This window comes from Lepisma saccharinum, chromosome 2, assembly GCF_977018435.1.
Source record: "Lepisma saccharinum chromosome 2, izLepSacc3.1, whole genome shotgun sequence".
Classification (NCBI taxonomy): domain Eukaryota; kingdom Metazoa; phylum Arthropoda; class Insecta; order Zygentoma; family Lepismatidae; genus Lepisma; species Lepisma saccharinum.
This window is the reverse complement of record NC_139230.1, coordinates 41,375,259-41,394,294: the sequence shown is the minus strand read 5'-3', so window position 1 is coordinate 41,394,294 and position 19,036 is coordinate 41,375,259. Positions and strand designations below refer to the sequence as shown.

General features: G+C 41.3%; 1 protein-coding gene across 1 annotated transcript in view; it reads left to right on the top strand.

Annotated features, from left to right (window-relative positions):
• The first annotated feature begins 5,262 nt into the window (after positions 1–5,262).
• Positions 5,263–19,036, top strand: part of LOC145984415 (uncharacterized) — a 53,078-nt gene continuing 39,304 nt past the window's right edge. The window contains exon 1 of the mRNA XM_083118079.1: positions 5,263–5,495. Coding sequence (XP_082974205.1) covers positions 5,297–5,495 — 199 coding nt within the window. The 5' untranslated portion in view covers positions 5,263–5,296. The remainder of the gene's footprint in view (positions 5,496–19,036) is intronic.

The window sequence follows — 19,036 nt, the reverse complement described above, 5'->3', positions numbered from 1 at the left end:
GGCAAATTCATACCGAGAGAAAATAAAAAAAAAGTTTATAATAAAGAATATAATAATACTAAATGTCGTCATTCTGGGAGTTAACAACGATTCCGGGAGACTCCCTGTCATTCCGGGACTGGACCTACAGTCTAAAGTGGGATTCGAACTATTGTGGGGCCTCTCCGATGGCACAGTGGTAGCGTCATCGCCTTGTAATCAAGGGGTCCCAGGTTCAATACCCGGTGGAGGCACATAGTGGTTCGGATCCCACTTTAAACTGTAGCTCCAGTCCCGATTAGCCTTACTGTGCATAAAGTGGACTTAAAACACCAAATCAATCAATCAATCGAACTACTGCGCCTCCACTGGGTATCGAGCAGGGGGGCTCCTTGCATACAAGGCGACGCCGTTACAACTACACCATTGGGCCGGCCACCAAGTGTTGAATGGACCCAGTTCAAAGACTTGTTCTATAATTTTAGGATCTCGCTGCCGAAAGCTTCAGGTTCGAGTCCTAACCTAGGTATCAATTCCATTTCGTCGTCACGATTAGCCGAAATCGGAAGAAAAGCGACGTAAAATTAAAACAATACAAATGAGACTTCATTTCGGAAGGAAGTATTTTATTCTTCTTGCCTTATAGCGGTGCTACTTAACAAATTGCCAGTCCTCACATTCTACAATTGCTTTGTAATTGCATGTATGCTAGCAACAAATTCAACAAAACAAATTATGCCATTGGGTCAAATTGTAAGGAATACAAGGAATAACAATGTTTTATTTGGTTTTCATAACATAATGTTCTTACTGTCTCAATTCAATTACCGGTAACTGTAACTGAGTTACTTTTTAAAATGAGTAACTGCAACTTTATTACTTTTCAAAAGTAACCAGGGGCGGCGACAAGATTTTCCAGTTGGACGTGGCTCATCTGATAGTTTTCGCCTAACAAGATACTTGTTGCCGTACTTGTCGGTATACTTTTGTTCCCACAAGGCATTGCGCAGAGCAGACAAGCTAAAAGAATGGATGAACCACTTAAAAGAAAAGCATAGGACAGATTTGGTGTGTTAAGTACACTTTATGCACAGTAAGGCTTAACAGGACTGAAACTACAGTTTAACGTGGGTTCCGAACCACTACGTACCTCCACCGGGAACCCCTTGATTACTCATAGGTGCTCTCGCACCTCTTGATTTTCTTCCGCGCCCCCTTTTTTCAAAAGCTAGGTTTACCCGAAAACACTAACTCTTACAATATCATGTTATGTCATGTCATATTGAGCATCGAATGTTAGGTATTGAACTGAACGTACAACAAGCAAGAATTGATCCTGTTTTGAAAGATTTTGATTGATTGAGTTGGTGTTTTAAGTCCACTTTATGCACAGTGAGGCTAATCGGGACAGAACCTACAGTTTAAATTGGGATCCGAACTACTATGTGCCTCCACCGGGTATCGAACTTGGGACCCCTTAATTACAAGGCGACGACGCTATCAGTGGGCCATCGGGGAGGCTCTGCTCTGAAAGAGAAGCCGCATTTACTTTCTTGTACTGGCAACAATCTCTATAAAGCTCAGCGGCAGATGTCTATCTTTCGTCAACATTGTTGTTAAGAATTGTTTCTTCAAGTGGTCTGTTTGAGGTTTTCAATAATTGGTTGGTTGGTTAAGTTTAAGCCTACTTAATGCACAGAAAGTCTAATCGGGACTGGACCTACAGTTTAAAGTGGGATCCAAACCACTGTGCAGTGTGCCTCCACTGGGTATCGAACCTACAACCCCCTCATTAGAAGGTGACGACGTCACGACTACGCCATCGGGAAGGCCGGTTTTCGTTAATTTCGTATAGCTCAATGTAATAAATTATTTTATTTATATTACCATATATACCTAATAAAAGTTCTTCTTTGTAGCTAATCAGTGGTGATTTATTCATTCTTGGTTTTGGACTTTTAACCACTGTTATTTTCAAAATATTTTTACCAACGCTTGGGAGGCTGAATCTGCCTCCGTCTTCAGGGTAGCGTGTAGTCCGTTAAATCATATGGTGTCTATAAATGGTTGCCTTGGAGGATTATTCTTGGTGGCCTAGGCTCCACCTCGTCTGTCGGTCACAAGGACCTCTATATATATGAAGTTGCCAGGGAGGATGTCCACAACCATTCAGGGTCTGACAGTAGCACATAAGCGACACTGAAGGAGGTTTTTTTTCTTCATTTTTTTGGGGTTCATATCCTACAACATCAATCCTTTGACAAGGTGGAGCCTGGGCCACCGCATCATAATCCTGCCTGGCAACCTACGTACATACAAAAATAGGTCTTGACGTGACCACCTGACGAAGTGGAGCCTGGGCCACTGATAATCCTCCCTGGCAACTTCATGTATGTATATAGAGGTCCTTGTGACCTACAGACGAGCTGGAGCCTAGGCCACCAAGAATAATACTCCAAGGCAACCATTTATAGACACCATATGATTTAACAGACTACACGCTACCCTGAAGACGGAGGCAGATTCAGCCTCCGAAATGTTAGTAATTTTTTTAAAAAAATAACAGTGGTTAAAAGTCCAAAACCAAGAACTTATAAGAGTTGATTGGTATTTAATGTTGTGGTTAAAGGTGATTCATGTTTTCATTATTTTCGACATCGCACCCCTTAAATTTCATTCCGCACCCCTACATGATTAATCCTGGCATCCCCGCAATCTGAAAAAGTGAAAAAGAAGGTTCTTGAAGTCTCCCTCCCCCTCCTTCTGCATTTTCTCCATTCGAACGCAGGTGATAGCGAAACTTTGCATTTTCGAGTTGGCAATTCTGCACGGTTCTCGGTGAAGTTGTTTATCGATGGTCACGTGCTTCGCACTAGTGAGCAGTGTTGCCACATGATGGGAAATTTGGATCGAATTTTAAGGGAAAAGGGAAATTTGATGAACATAACAAAATTTCAGGAAATTTTGAAGACATCACGCTCATTTCTTTTAAGGTTACATTTGGTTCCAGTTTAATATCCATCATTCATGAGTTATAAGTGAAATGAATTAAATTGTTGTTTTTAAGACCACTTTATGCACAGAAAGGCTAATCGAAGCTGGATCTACAGTTTGAAGTGGGATCCGAACCACTATGTGCCTCCACCGGTTATCGAACCCGGGACTCTTTGATTACAAGGCGATGAGCCACCACTGCGCCATCGGGGAGGCATTTATAAGTGAGTGAAATGAGTGATATGAACAAACACGACTGTACAGTCATGCTTGACCAGGGTTCGAACCTGGGACATCTGGTTCATTATTATTATTATTATTATTATTATCAGGGCCGGCGCTAGTCATTTTGCCGCCCTGGGCAGTCGCGGCACATGTCGCTTCCTGTCGAAAGCTTCCCCTTTCGTCATTACGCAGCAACGAGAAATTGAAAATCAATATATTCCTAAGTAATACATCAAACTATAAAATTAATATTGTGACCTGTTACGCTATTACTATACTATTATGAACATATTATGTCTTGACCACAGCAAATCTTTAAAGAAAATGCGATATTAAATTACATTTTATATCATTAAACCAGTATCAGCGAATTTGGTGCCAAAACTGGCGGGGAGGGGGGGGAGTAGAGGACTGTTTACTTACTCTTGTACACAAATCTTTGCATTACGAGCCCATAATGCGGGGGCAGTGGCGGCGATTAGCGAGGGCAATTGCCCCTCCCCCCATCCTTTTGCCAGTTTTTCCCCCTGCGCTTTTCATTTTAATGCTATAGTAGTGTCGCCGTACGAACCGGTCCCCAATCACAGCGCAGAACGGCTATTTTGACAAAATCTTGTTTCCCTGCTGGCTGCTGCGGGGAGAAGTGGTGGAAAGGTTGTCGCTTTTCGCCCAAAGAGGGGGCAGCTGCAGGTCTAATTGGCTGTTTGACCGCAAGTTCCTTTGTAGGTAAATACGGCAACAGAGGGTCACTGCCACAAAAGCGGTCCCCGCGCCGGCTGTAAAGGTGGCGGGACTGTAAGCCTTGTATACAAACATAAACTAAACTGTCTTTGACTTCGGACGGTACTTGCCACGGTTACCGGCAAAGTTAATAAAATTCGAAGTGGAACACTCACATTAGGAGCAAAATCATGACCATGTATCAGTTTTAAGCTCTCCTTTGGTGTATCGTATGTTTTTTTTTTTTTTTTTTTTGGCCGAAAGCACTTTCATTTCATCTTTTAAATCAGTAAGATAAGCCTTCATGTGTTATACAGGCAAGTTTTGTACACTTTTCAAGCAAAAGATCAGATGGCATGTCTCGAAGCTTGCTAATATCATACAGATACAATAAATCGAAAAATTCACTATGATGTTTAAGCTGCTCAAATATTTCTCTTAGAGCTAAAATAATCACGTCTGACCTGGTAATAAAAATCAACTTTGTACCGTGTTTGTGAATCTTCAACAGTTTTGTTCTCTGCTTCACACTAAAACTGCTTTCGATTTCGGACAGTATTGCCGATCTTTGGATGGCGAAATGGACACAAGTCCAAGGCGGAGGAAGAGAGGCCGGGACAGAAAGAAACTGCCAGATGAGTTTGTGGACTCTGTGCTGTGCTGTCAGAATTTATAAGCTTTTCAGGCTCAGAAAAGCGTAATAATACAAGATTTTTTTGAAAATTATCTCTGGTTTGGTTTGTGTAGAAAATGAGTTTCAAACGAATATTAGCATTGAACACGAATTTCTCGAAAAATCAAGTTTTGATCCTATTGTCGAAATGTCATGATTTCATCAGCGATAGGATAGGAAATTCTACATTTTCCTGTGATCAATAGTTTCAAATCTACTTATTATTCAGCCATTTCGAACAAGTTTTATAAAGTAATATTATAACTTCCAATTTTTCAATAGGCTTATTTCGTCGTCGCCTTGTAATGAAGGGGTCCCGGGTTCGATACCAGGTGGAGGCACATAGTGGTTCGGATCCCACTTTAAACTGTAGGTCTAGTCCCGATTAGCCTTACTGTGCATAAAGTGGACTTAAAACACCAACTCAATCAATCAATAGGCTTAATTTTTCTTTTACAATTTTGCCGCTCTGGGCAGTGGCACGGTTTGCCTTCCCCCTTCCGCCGGGTCTGATTAATTATTATTATTATTTTACATGAAGGGAAAGATTGGGCGAAAAAGGGAAATTTTACTCCTTGAAAAGGGAAATTGTACCCTCAGATTGTGGAAACACTGTTAGCGAGGCAAGGTGTGGGTTGGAAGCACGAGGAGACCAGTGAGTGATCCGAGTGTTGAGTGACAGTACGTTAATTGTGTTGTGCTAGAATGGAAGGGAAACTACCCCTACAGAAACCTGCTCCAGATACTTCTTCAGCGGAAGACATATCTCCCCCTCCAGCTGAATCGTCGTCCAATTCGGACTTTCATCTTCCATCCAAAAATGATACAGCAAAGTTCTTGTTCTTTATGCTACCCCGTTCCCCTCCACGTGAATCGACGTCCAATTCGGACTCGGATCTACCAGGTAAAACAGTAATTTTGATTGATTTACTTTATTTAACTTCGCTTCTTGTGCCACTTTTGGCTGATTTGCGATGATGAAATTGATGAATGGACACTCGCAAACATCCATGCCCAGGCCAGGATTCGAACCCGGGACCTCTGGCGACGTAGCGCAATGTTCTAACCATTCTGCCATGGGTAAAAAGCAGTGTTGGGCAATATATCGTTTAGGCGATATATCGCGATATCAACTAGACGATATATCGTCACGATATCTTGATATATATTGTATCGGCGATATATCTTCACGATATTTTGGCGATATATATCGTGGAGACGATATATCGCCGATATCGCGATACGAAAAATATCGTATCGTCTGTGACGATATTTCCTTGACGATATTTCGTAATATCAAATTTCCGATATCGTCCATCCCTAGAAATAGGCATCTTAAATCTAGGCCTAATGAGTATTCCTCAGACGTTCGTAGGAGTGTCGAATTTTAACTCAAATGAAGGTTGCCCATCCCCCAAATGCAATACCCCCCCCCAACATCTCTACACACTACTAACTTAAAGGCTAATTAGGGGTAGCAATTAAACATTAATTTCCTTGCCAGGGTAGTTGTTTCTTTTACAAATTTTGCAGACTTTAACTATATGTAAGCTACATAATGAATACAATCTGTTATATCACTATTCTTATATCATCTCTTTACCTGTTCATCTAATAATGTTACATTAATTAATTTGAATATTTTAATCGGTACTTCCTAGAAACAAGCCATTCATTTGTGCAAGCACAAAATTGAAATTTTTGCAAATTTTGAAAAATCATCAACGTTATTTTCGTAGGTTTATATAGGTTCAAATTAAAATGTTTCATAGCTCGAGGAAGGCGAATGACATGGCCCCTCCCTTGGGTAAGGGCCTGTCACATGGCTATTTCAAGTTTTTTTTATTCAGAAGTAGCGAATAGCGAACAGGAGTAACTTATGAGCTACTTTGGTAAATGTAGCTGTAGCTGTAACTAAGCTACATTTTGGAAGAGTAGCTGTAGTTGTAGCAAGGCTACTTTTAAAGTGTAGCGTTCTGATCACTGACAAAAAGTTGCTTCATAGTCCTCAACTCCATAGTCCTCATTTTTATCAAAAATTTACAAAGCCAGAGAAGAAAAAGAACATGTTTCGATACCTTCCTAGATCTAACAAAGGCATTTGATATGATTAATCATAAAATTCTAATTAAAAAAATTAACAATATAGTAATAAGAGTCACTGCAAATTCATGGTTCCAAATATATATTTAGAAAAAAGGTTTCAATAGGTATTTAGAGGTGGGTTCAGAAAAATCCAAATTTAAACTCATTATGCATGGAATTCTCCAGGGATCAATATTGGGACCGATTCTCTTCCTCATTTATATCAATACTATAGGCTACCAGATGATCTAAAACCAACAGATACAGTTCTCTATGCAGATGACACCAATATTTTATTACATTGCTGCAATGTGCATAACCTCCAGGTTACAACCGATGAAGCAATGAAAAGGTTGGCCGAGTGGATGAATCACAATCACTTTTATATTTACGAAACAAAAACTTTCGAAGTAAATTTTAATCTAATAGAACTTCAGAAAAGAATCATACTTGTCCTTTACAATGGAAAACAAAAAGAAGAAATTGCAGAGAGTAAATATTTTGGTATATGGATTGATGCAAATCTATCATGGGATAAACGTATATATAAATTATCCAAAAGGTTGAGCTCATATTGTTACAGGTTCGAAATCGTGAGGAATATCCTAACAAAAGATATGACGAAAACTTTGTACCATGCAATAATTAATTCAAGAATAACATATGGCATACCATTCTGGGGCCTATCATCAAAAGTAGAAACTATTTTCAAACTCCAGAAAAAGTTTGTCAAATTAATAATGCAAGAAGCTCCTAGAGCATCTAGTAAACCTATCCTTAAACATCTTCGTATATTACCAGTGCCTTGCTTATATATTTTAGAAACAGTTTCATTCATACACAAGCATTAGGGTGTATCGAAAAAGGCCCCAAATTTTCTTTTTCAGAAATTCAAAAACATATAGTGTGCAAAAGTTGTGTAAGGGTAGCAAAACATCTCACAATTTTTTTTAGCCAAATTGAAGAATTTCTAGCCACGCCTCCTGAGGGGTCTAGTTATTGTGCCCAATGGAAGAAAGTGCAGCTCTTCGCTTGATGCAAGCTGCAACTTTTATAACGAAATGTAACATTTTAGATTAGTTACAACAAAAAACAAATATAGCAATGAAACCAAAATATATTCATGTGCGCGCATGTCTGGTCTAGTGTAGTACACTGCTCACCATTAAAATTGCAACACCCAGAAGGAAATGAGATAGAAACACGAAACTTGGCAAATATGTAGTTCATAATAAGATAAGAAAATGATTACAGTTAGAGCTCGGTGGTGTGACATGTGACACGTAGACCATAGTTGCATAACCCCAAGGAGCTAGTAGTGTGTATACTTGCCTCGTTCTTTGGATCCCCAGGCGGCATCAAAGCGCGCCGGTTTCCTTTGGAAACTAGATCTTCCCACCCTTGAGAATATTGCAATCCTGCGACGCGTGCAGGGTGAGCATGCTGTCAACAGGCTGGACGTTGCCAAGTCACTTCATCCCCCGAGGCCTTCTCTTCGCCGCCTTTCACAAACTCCGCAACAAGAGAGCGGTGTGAGGTGCGTATGCGAGTTCATATTCTTGGATTGACAAGTGTATTTTTTTTATCTAGTTTATTGTTATATCTTAGAAATATTACGGGAAAACAGAGTTTGTATCGACATGTGGCGACCGTGGGACACAATCGAAGTTCCAGATCTTTCAACGAACCAAGATAATCCTCAACCAAGCACTTCCGGAGCACCGAAAATAAAAGTATCCAAAACCAAAACGTTGAACAAACAAAGTCAGTTATTTTGTGTAATGTGCACGAATATGTCGAAAAGAAAAAGCTAGGAGAAGGAGCAATTGCAGAGACAGCCAAAGTATTAAAGTTAGACAGAAAAACCGTGCGAAATGTGATTTGGAGAGGTCCAGTCACCAAAGAAGCCTGGAAATAAAAAGATAAAATTTAACAAAGTGGACGAGTTTACTTGTGATTTCATTAGACGCGAAATTTACAAGTTCTATAGTAAAGGACAGTCACCAACAGTGAGTGAACTATTGCAACTTTTAAAAGTGTGTCGGACTTCCCTTATGAAGAAACAACGCTTCGAGAACTAATAAAAAAACTTGGTTTTCGGTGGAATCTGCGACAATTGTTACTTGGAGATTCTACGGAGACTACAGGAGCTGCGTTCAGAAGGTTGCAAACTCATTTACTTGGACGAGACTTGGTCCACATTAAATTATCTTATTAAACGTTATAAAATGCTATGCAAGATTGGACGAATCAGATGATTATTATGATATATTTTCGGGTCACAGAAATAATGAAACACCATAATTAATTATCTGTGTCGATTTATTTATTTATGTCACATGCTTTGAGTGCAGCGCGTCGACTTCCCCCCGCCACCCTCTTAAAGCATGGCAACAACGCGTTGCCTGGAGCTTTGTTGGGGTGGTCTTGCTAAGGAGGTCCTGGCTCATTAGAAGAGGGGCGGGCAGGGTACGATTCCAAAGGCAGCCGCCTGGGGAACCAATGAACGCGACAACTATACAGCCTCCACGGGCGGCAATAACTGCTGCAACACGGCGAGGCATGGACAGAATGAGTCTATCGATGTCTGCTTGTGGTATGGCATCCCAAGCGGCTTCCACACGGTGCCAGAGGTCTTCAACATTACGTGCCGGAAACCTGAGTTGGGCCAGCCGGCGACCCACCATGGACCAGACATGTTCAATTGGCAACATATCCAGCGAACGTGCTGGCCAAGGAAGCAGGGGCACGTGGTTAGCTTCCATAAATGCGAGGACATTCCTTGCAACATGGGGGCACGCATTATCCTGTTGAAAGTGGCATTATGCAGTGCATGGATTAATGGGACAGCAACAGGGGTGAGAACCTGTGTGATGTACCGTTGGCTGTTCAATGTCCCTTGAATGCGTACGAGACGCGAACAAACACCTATGGCGATGGCACCCCATACCATGATACCCAATGAAGGCCCTGTGTGATCATGCATGATGCAGGCGTCATGAAGCCTAGTGCCACGGTTTCGCCACACGCGAGTACGTCCATCATGATGTTGTATACAGAACCGGGATTCATCAGAGAACACTACAGCATTCCACTCCGCCATCCATGCACGACGGTCTTGGCACCATCTCAGACGCAAACGCCTATGCTCTAGCGTATTCCCGGTTCGCCAAACGACGAAGCACGTTTCATGGGGACACTGGGTGTTGTAACACATCCCGTACTTCATGCGCAATCCTCGTTGATGTGGCCGTTCTATCTGTAAGGGCCATGCATATCAGACATCTGTCCTCTCGTTCCGTCGTTCGATGTGGATGTTGTGAACCTCTACGTCGCTCTACAGTGCCTTCCTGGACCCACTGGTTCCATACACGGATCACTGTGGATGCATTCCGTCCTACGTGGGCACCGATCTCACGGTAGGATAATTTGCATTCACGGTATGCAACAATTCGGCCGCAATCGAACTGGGAAACCTGCTGGAATCTCTGCCGTAGTCGACGACGTGGCATTGCTGACCGATTTTAACACACTACACTCACAACCATGCACTTTCACTGCTCTTCTGCACCTATCTGACCTGCTACAGGTACCACTTACCAGATGGCATGGCAGGCGCACATGACGCATGACGGCCTTGAACACCTGATAATTTCCTTCTGCACCTCTCCTCTACACACTGTACACGTTTGGTCTGATTCCGATTACTCCGTCTGGGTATTGCATTTTTAATGGCGAGCAGTTTATAATGCTGCAGGTTGCACCAACCGAGAACTCACTGCGTGGAGGTGGCTGCCAGCGAGTTCCATCCCACCCTCCCTCCATCCACTTTTCCTTTCCTTAAACTATTATTTTAATTTCAGTTTTACTTCCATCTTTGCTCAAAATAATCAGATTTCTTCTCCCTTTTTTTGTTAATTGCTTTCTTGCATCAAGTTTAGATCTGATATAAGCATCTCTTTCTCTTTCACCACAAACAGATGCTGAAGCCTCACTCACTATTTTAACTGCTGTCTCTAACTGCTTGAGTATGACATGGGAAGGATGCAATTGTTGTTTCTGCAATATTCTGATCATCAACCATCTTCTGAATATCCTCGGAATTCAAATGGGCAACTAAGGGAGGCTCTGTTACAAGGCACACATCTCAGTCTATCATGTTGATGTAGTCCTCTGTCAGGAAATTTATTTCTGTCACTTTGAACTTATGTACTGACCCTTCACCAGATGTTTTCCTTGTCAGAGCATCTAAAATCCTTCTCACAGATATTTCTCTTACTTCACGCCTATCATCTGTCAGCATACTGAGCAAGAAATGGATTCCTGGCGATCACCTTATTCACTACAGTTTTCAAAGGTTCCTCAAGGTACCTTGAGAGCTTAATTGCCAGATACAAGTGCCTAGCACCATCTTTGCATGTCGGGTTTGATTTCACAGATAACCAAACAGGGGCATAAACATACACAGCGAACTTAGCAAGAATTTTCAGTTCTTCTGTTGGGTTTTCTGTGGAAATATGAAGGCAGTAGTAAGCCATCTAGCATGAGATAATGTTCCGGACTTCTTGTTTCCTAAATGTGCATCACACTTGCCACTGATTACAGCTTGACATATTTGCAGAAGCTGCTGATCTGAGCTCAAATCTTGTATATCTAAGGCTGGCATTTCGGTAGGTATAGCCTCGAAGTTCGTAACTGGCCTGTCCTCACAATTATGGAGCATTTTCCCTACAGGGCCCGAAAATGTATAAGATCCTGTTGTGTGTCCATCATTTGTCTTCAGCACGTGTCGAAGTGGTAATTCATTGAAGTGCAGGAAACAAATGAACCACTGCAAAGATCTTTGAACGTGGTTCTCGAGAAATTTTATGAGTCCCCTCCCCGAACTCCGACGTTAATATTAGTTCCATCGCAACCAACTGCCCTCAGATCTATCAAGTCCACATTATTGTCATTCAGCTTCTGAATTATCGAACTTCCGATGTTAATGACAGTGGATGATCCTGACACAGATGTATGTGTGTGTGTTTTTGATTGCCAGTTTTCTTTAACATTACAGTCTCATCCTTCTTACCATCAAAATATGAATATGAACTTTGAGGTTTAATACTTTCATTAAGTTCTCCTTTTTGCACAAAACTACAGTTTTTTGCAACCTCTCTTTGAATCTTACTTTCGTCTATCACTGTCTGTTGATCTTTGTGCTAAATTACATTCAAATCTTCTAAAACGGCAGAAGCGATAGCAGCGACCTTTCTTAAAGTCACACCAGTTTTATCCTTTACTTTAGCTAAAGTTGGAAGTGGTGCCCTCTTTTTCACTTCTTTGGTCAAGACTCTAGGGGATAAGACCACTTAAAGTCACTGTCATTTACGGTTTCCACTTCTGACGAACTGCCTGTTGCTTGCATCCCACTGGTCGACTGTTCTTGCAAATCATCTTCTACGGCAGCACGTTTACTTACTCTCCTATCTTCCCTTTTCAGAAGAGTTTTAGTTTCCAGTACATCGATGGTACCTATTGCTATTTTTTTGTCTGTTCTCTGATCTATAATAAACTGTTTCTCCTTTTCAGTAGATTCTTCACATCTGCATGAACTGAAATCTGCACATTTGCAACTAGCAATATTAAGAAGTTTTGGGGAATCTTCTTTAAATTTCTCTAGCTTTTTCGGGTTGCTTATTTTTTTCACATTTTTCAAAATAGCCCTGACACTTTTGTGGTATGCATCTATCATAAAAGGAATCCTATAAAAGGAAACTGTGGGATCTGAGGATCGCAGCCACACTTCTCCCAACTTTTTTTGCCACTTCTTCACAAATGGAATGAATCGCTGGTTCTGTGCTTCCCTCTCCTTTCAATTCTGTATGAGTAAGTCTGTAGCATCTCATCACATCACTGTATGACTGTAATGTCCTGGAACTGAAAGCACAAGGAGTTCTGAATAGAGATTCATAACTCATACTTATGTTGCTTCTTGTACGAACAGATGATTTAGTGGTAGCCCTGGTCACCACAAACACACACACATCCAAATCTGTTCTCAGCACAAACACTACTGAATTCTGAAACTTCGATGTTGAAACTACAATGCAGGGCTGAAATTAAGTGTACATGAAAACGTTTAGCACAACCTCGTGAACCACTTTGGTAGCAACCCTTCGCCCAATCCAGTAACATGTGGTGACGACGGTCGCTGGCCTCTGCTCCACCTCCCCCTTCCCATTCCCAACCCTATAGACCCACAATTTTCTATTCTAGCTGGTTCATTGTACTGTGTAGATAAACACAAAGCTATTTTCTTCACCTTTTCCCGTGAATTTAATTACACAATACATTGTAAATCCACCAAGTGGAATCTTAATGATATCATTGAAGAAGTAAAAGGTCAAGCCCAAAGAGGTGCAGCTAGAAATCTTTCAATTTGGGTATTTTTTTTTATGTGATGTATTGGTACAATAATGCAACTTTTGCGCACTATACGAGGAGGCACCCAAAAAAAACTGGAATCATAATGTTGCGTGGATTACCGATGTAGTTATGGCTTGTGCCGCTAGGTGTCATTAGTATGGGATATCTTGCATCAATCTGCAAGTTGACATTATTCTGTGCTGAGCGGTTCGTTCGTAGTGTTGCATTGTTTGTGGTGTTGCGGGAAGAGTCTGGTGATTTTTGAGAGATTGTTGAGATGGCAAACCACAAGGAGCAAAGGACCTGTGTTAAATTTTGTTTCTTGTTGGGAAAAACGGCTGCTGAGACTGTTGTTATGCTTCGCCAAGCTTGTAATGAAGCTGCTTTGGGAAAGACACAAGTCTACAAGTGGTTTTCCCAGTGCAAAGATGGTGACATGTCAACTGAAGACTTGCCGAGGCCTGGCCGTCCTTCGACAGGCAGAAATGGGCCTCCCCCATGGTGCAGTGGTAGCGTCATTGCCTTGTAATCAAGGGGTCCCGGGTTCGATACCCGGTGGAGGCACAAGTGGTTCGGATCCCACTTTAAACTGTAGGTCCAGTCCCGATTAGCCTTACTGTGCATAAAGTGGACTTAAAACACCAACTCAAACCAAACCAAGACAGGCAAAAATGAAGAAAACATTGTAAAAGTTCGAGATGCCTTGTCTTGGAGTACCTGCCAGCGCATTTTAACTGACGATTTTAAGATGAGATGGGTGTCTGCTAAATTTTTTGCTCGCTTGCTGTCAGAGGAGCAGAGATAGAATCGAGTGAATGTTTGTCGCGACTTGAAGGCTGAATTGCGACTGGGGATGAGTCCTGATGCTATGGGTACGATCCTGAATCAAAACAAGCATCCAGCCAGTGGAAGACTCCAAATTCACCACGTCCCAAGAAAGCATGTCAAGTTCGATCCAATGTGAAAACAATGTTGATTTGTTTCTTTGATATGAATAGGATTGTCCACAGGGAATTTGTTCCCCAAGGACAAACAGTGAACCAGCAATTTTACCTGAATGTTTTGAGAATATTGGGTGAAAGTGTGCGACGGAAGCGTCCAGAACTGTGGAGAAGTGGAATGTGGTTACTGCACCGTCACAATGCCCCAGCCCACACGGCCATGTCTTGGCAAAGAACAACATGGTGCTTTTGCCCCATCCCCTGTACTCACCTGATTTAGCATCCTGTGACTTTTTTGGTTCCCGCTGATGAAGAGGAATGTGAAGGGGAAGCGAAGAGGAATGTGAAGGGGAAGCGATTCCATGACGTCAATGAGGTCAAAGACATTATGGACAAAACCTTGAAGAGTATTGTACCAGAGGAGTTTCGAAACTGTATTCAACAGTGGGAAAAACGTTGGGACAATTGCATTAAAGCACATGGGCAATACTTTGAAGGTGACTAGAGTAGACATGCTTACCTGAATGTACCTACAACATGTACATGTACGGTCAAAATAAAACAAGGTGACAAAATTGAGCTTCTTTTTGGGTACCTCCTCATATGTTTTTGAATTTTGAAAAAAATAAAATTTCAATACACCCTAACGGGCATGCACACTTATTTAACCAAAATTGCAACTACCATGAACACAACACAAGAACAGCAAATAACTTTAATTTAGATTGATTGATTTGGTGTTTTAAGTCCACTTTATGCACATTAAGGCTAATTGGGACTGGACCTACAGTTCAAAGTGGAATTAAAACCACTATGTGACTCCACCAGGAATCGAACCTGGGAGCCCTTGATTACAAGGCTACGATGCTACAACTGTGCCATAGGGGAGGCCAACTTTCATTTAGAGACCATAATGTTACAGTTAGCAAAAAATACTATTGATCACACAGGATTAAAACTATACAATAAATTACCCAATGTATTCAAGAAAATGAAGAAAGAAACATTTAGATGTATTACAAAGTGGATGAATTTTTTGATAACAAATAAAAAAATCCATTGCCTACTTGCAATGTGTACATATACATTTAAGTGTACACAACATTTCTATATTTACAAATGTGATATATCTGTGTTATTATATGTATTCTTCTGCATTCACTGAATAATTTTCTGAACTATTTATCATTGTATTGCATTATGTTTCATTCCATGTATTGCAAGTATTACCCAAATCTTGAGAGCACAAGAGGAGAAGGCAAGGAGGACACCTCTGGCTCATTGCCTGATGGCCATGACAACGGTCATTGCAACAGCTCCTACCCTCCAATACAGAGGGTGAAATCTGGTGGGACTATAGGTTTAACATCCCCATTTAAGTCTCCAGGGACCCACCCTAGGAAGGAACCTTAGCTCGTAACAGTATCAAAATTTTAGCTTCAAAATTGAGTTTTAAAATATTGGAGATCTGCATTTAGATATGTTTTCTTCTGACTTACAATTGATGATATTTGTGATGTATCATTTGCAGATATTGTGCAACTCCTCCAGCGACTTAAAAGCTGCTCCATGGAATTGAGTTGGTGTTTTAAGTCCACTTTATGCACAGTAAGGCTAATCGGGACTGGACCTACAGTTTAAAGTGGGATCCGAACCACTGAGCTTTGACCAGGTATTGAACCCAGGACCCCTTGATAACAAGGCAGCTGCTCCATGGAATTCTACAAGTCAGTGAGAGCATTGCTTTCTTTGAAATGCAGAATGCATTCCTTTTTGACTCATTTTTTTCTTGAAATATTTCTGCACATTTCTTGTTACTTGTAAAGTCATTCCAGAGTAGGATTATGACACACTGCTTTATTTATAGTTTTGCCCTCCGGGTAACCAAATACCGTGCGTCCATTTCGATCTGCAGCCGAGAGATCGGGAGAAACGTGGCGGGCGGCGCTGACGGAGGTGCCGGCATTTGCGGCCTGTAATGCCCGCATATTTTTATGGACATATGCAGACATTTATATAAATATTGCAAAACTAGCACTAACCTGTGTTATAAGAGTTGTTCAAATTGATGTCCACCTACATTCACACATTCCTGGCATCGTTTGATGAAATTTTGATTCACACGCAAAAGTTCTTCTTCCATAATTCTTCCTAGTTCTGCCCTTATATTGTCTTTTAGTTCGTCGATGCTATGAGGGTTATTTCGGTAGACTCTATTTTTCAAGGTTCCCCACAAATAATAGTCAAATACGGTAAGATCTGGCGAACGTGAAGGCCATAAACCTCTTGAAATTATTCTGTCATCAAACACCTCCCTTATAGCGTCCAAAGAATCAGCGGCGGTATGGGCTGTGGCCGAATCTTGTTGAAAATACCCATATTGTCTCTCATTATCTGATAACAACTGAAAAAACGGCGCGAGTATTTGTGTGCGGTACCTCTCTGAATTTATTGTGTCTTCAAAAAATATAGGCCCTATTATTCTTTTGGCACTTACAGCACACCACACACCAATTTTTGCATCGTGTAACGGAACTTCGTGTATTATTCGGGGATTTTCAGTGCTCCAGTATCTATTGTTCTGTGAACAAACATGACCACGCAAGTGAAACCATGCCTCATCCGAAAAAATTATTAACTGTGGATCAACAATACCATCTACAATATTCTGCAAAACCCAATTACAGAAATTTACTCTACTTACGTTGTCAGGGGGCCGTAATTCTTGCACTATAGAAACTCTGTACGGTTTTAATTTTAGTAGCTTAGTGGCTGTATGTGCTGATGATTTTGACACGCCCATCTCCTGTGAAACACGGCGTAGAGGTTTGTTTGGAGAACGTTCAAACGCTGCACCAATTTCATCGAGTTTTGCTTCGGTTAGAATCCGTCGTTTTTGCTTAGGTGTTTTAAAATTTAACGATCCAGTTTCTCGTAATTTAAGGACAAGACGTCTAACCATATCTCTATGTGGAGGTGAAACGCCTGGGAATTTCTGTACAAATTGCCTACACACGTCTCGACACGAGTCTGTTTTCACGTAAGTGTCATACATAAAAATTCTTTGTTCTAACGTGAACCTTGCGGCTGGCATTCCAATCGTCTGACTGACACAACACACATACACACTGCAATAACACAAACAAGTAACGGCAAGTAACCAAGAATAACACTCTTACGCACAGTACGAAATTAACACGCTCTTGGTTTACATCTGCCTGCCACTATATTCACAGCTCTGTAGTCGCGAAGGAACAAAAAACTTGAGCTAGGAGATTTCGGATTGCAAGGAAGCTCACGAACACCATTAGCTTTTAACGGTTCGTCTGCAGCGTAATCTTGATACAGTGTTGCACATTCGAAAACTCCAAACGATCCCCATCGACACAAAACTGACGTTACTGGTCAAAACTATGATTAAAATGTTTTACAGAGTATTATCTGTGGCTCTTAATATAATTTCTAAAGCATATTTATTTGTGTATATAAGGGTGGAACTTGGAAGAATTACAGAAGAACTTTTGCGTGTTATAACACAGGTTAGTGCTCGTTTTGCAAGATGTCCACAAAAATAAGCGGACATTACAGGCCTCAAATGTCGGCATCTCCATCAGCGCCGCCCGCCACATTTCTCCCGATCTCTCGGCTGCAGATCAAAATGGACGCACTGTAGTTAGCACTCTCACCAGGCACGTATCCAGGAATTCCTTTCGGGGGGGGGGGGGGGGTGAACTCCACCTTTTTTAAGGGGTAGGCTATAGATAGAACCTCACAATTGTATGTTTAAGGCTGTAGCGTCAATTGGTTCAAAAACGGGAGTGGGTGCAAGGAAAGTTTACTTTATCTTGGCAGACAAGGCTTAGCATTAAGAAGCCATAGTGATAGTGTGGAGGCAAAAAAAATGGGGAGCAACTATCCCCTAAATCGTCGCCACTGTTTGAAGGTGTAATTTTAATCGGGACATGAAATCGGAACATTTTTTACCAGTTGGCCCACTGTTTCCATGCACTAACATTGTGTGTCGGAACCATCTCAGTTCTGTGTGTATGTCCATTTCTTCTCATCAGGCATCAAAACATCTATATACCACCAGAAGTAAGTGTTTTTATAAAGCTGATACACATGCACGGGATGGACAATTCACTCGACAACGCGAGATTCAAATTGTTGGCTGGGAACTGGACACAGACAGTTCTCGAATATTTCTCTCTGATTCGAGCCTGAACACCATAATTGTGTCTTGTTCTCCCATGTTTGCAGCTCTTATAAAAGCCGAAACCCACAAAATTGTTCATATTCAGGTCTAAGCATTAGCAAGTGTTCAAAATTGTCTGTCATAGCTTCCGCAGTCTTGTCATATATCGGCACGAAACAAAGGAAGTCTTCTAGAATACAGCTGGATCGTGAAACTAATGCACAGTGAAAACTCTTCCGTTCCCAACACATGTAATGTTTTGACTCCCGATATGATCAAATGCTTACTCATTTATATCCAGTTATGTGCCCAAGGAGGATTGGTTCGGTCCTAACCCCATTTTACCCAGTATTCCTTAAAAATAATAACGTCAAAAGACAGGAAAAGATGGCAAAATGAGGACTGACCACCAAAAATAGTATGCGTAACCCTCTCCCTTCCGAAAATCCTGGGTACGGCTCTCTTTATTTCGGATACATTTTTTAAAATCAAGTCACCAGAAGTTTTTGTCATTTCGTATTTGAGACTGAAGTAAGATACGTTCTTTCTGCAGGTTTGGATATTATCCTTAAGGGTGTTGTCTGTCGCCTGCCTTCGCACCTAACTTTAACAATTTTCCATCCTTGTGACTAATCTTCAAGACTTAGGAAGATTTCAGACTGAAGGGACAAGTGATACATGTCGTTTGGAATGAGCCAATCAACAGCAACGTTTCACACCGTAGTGACACAAAAGGCCGTACAAACCTACTTTCGACTTGTGAAATCCTCAGGCTACACGGTGTGATATCTCGCCACTGTCATAGTCACCTAG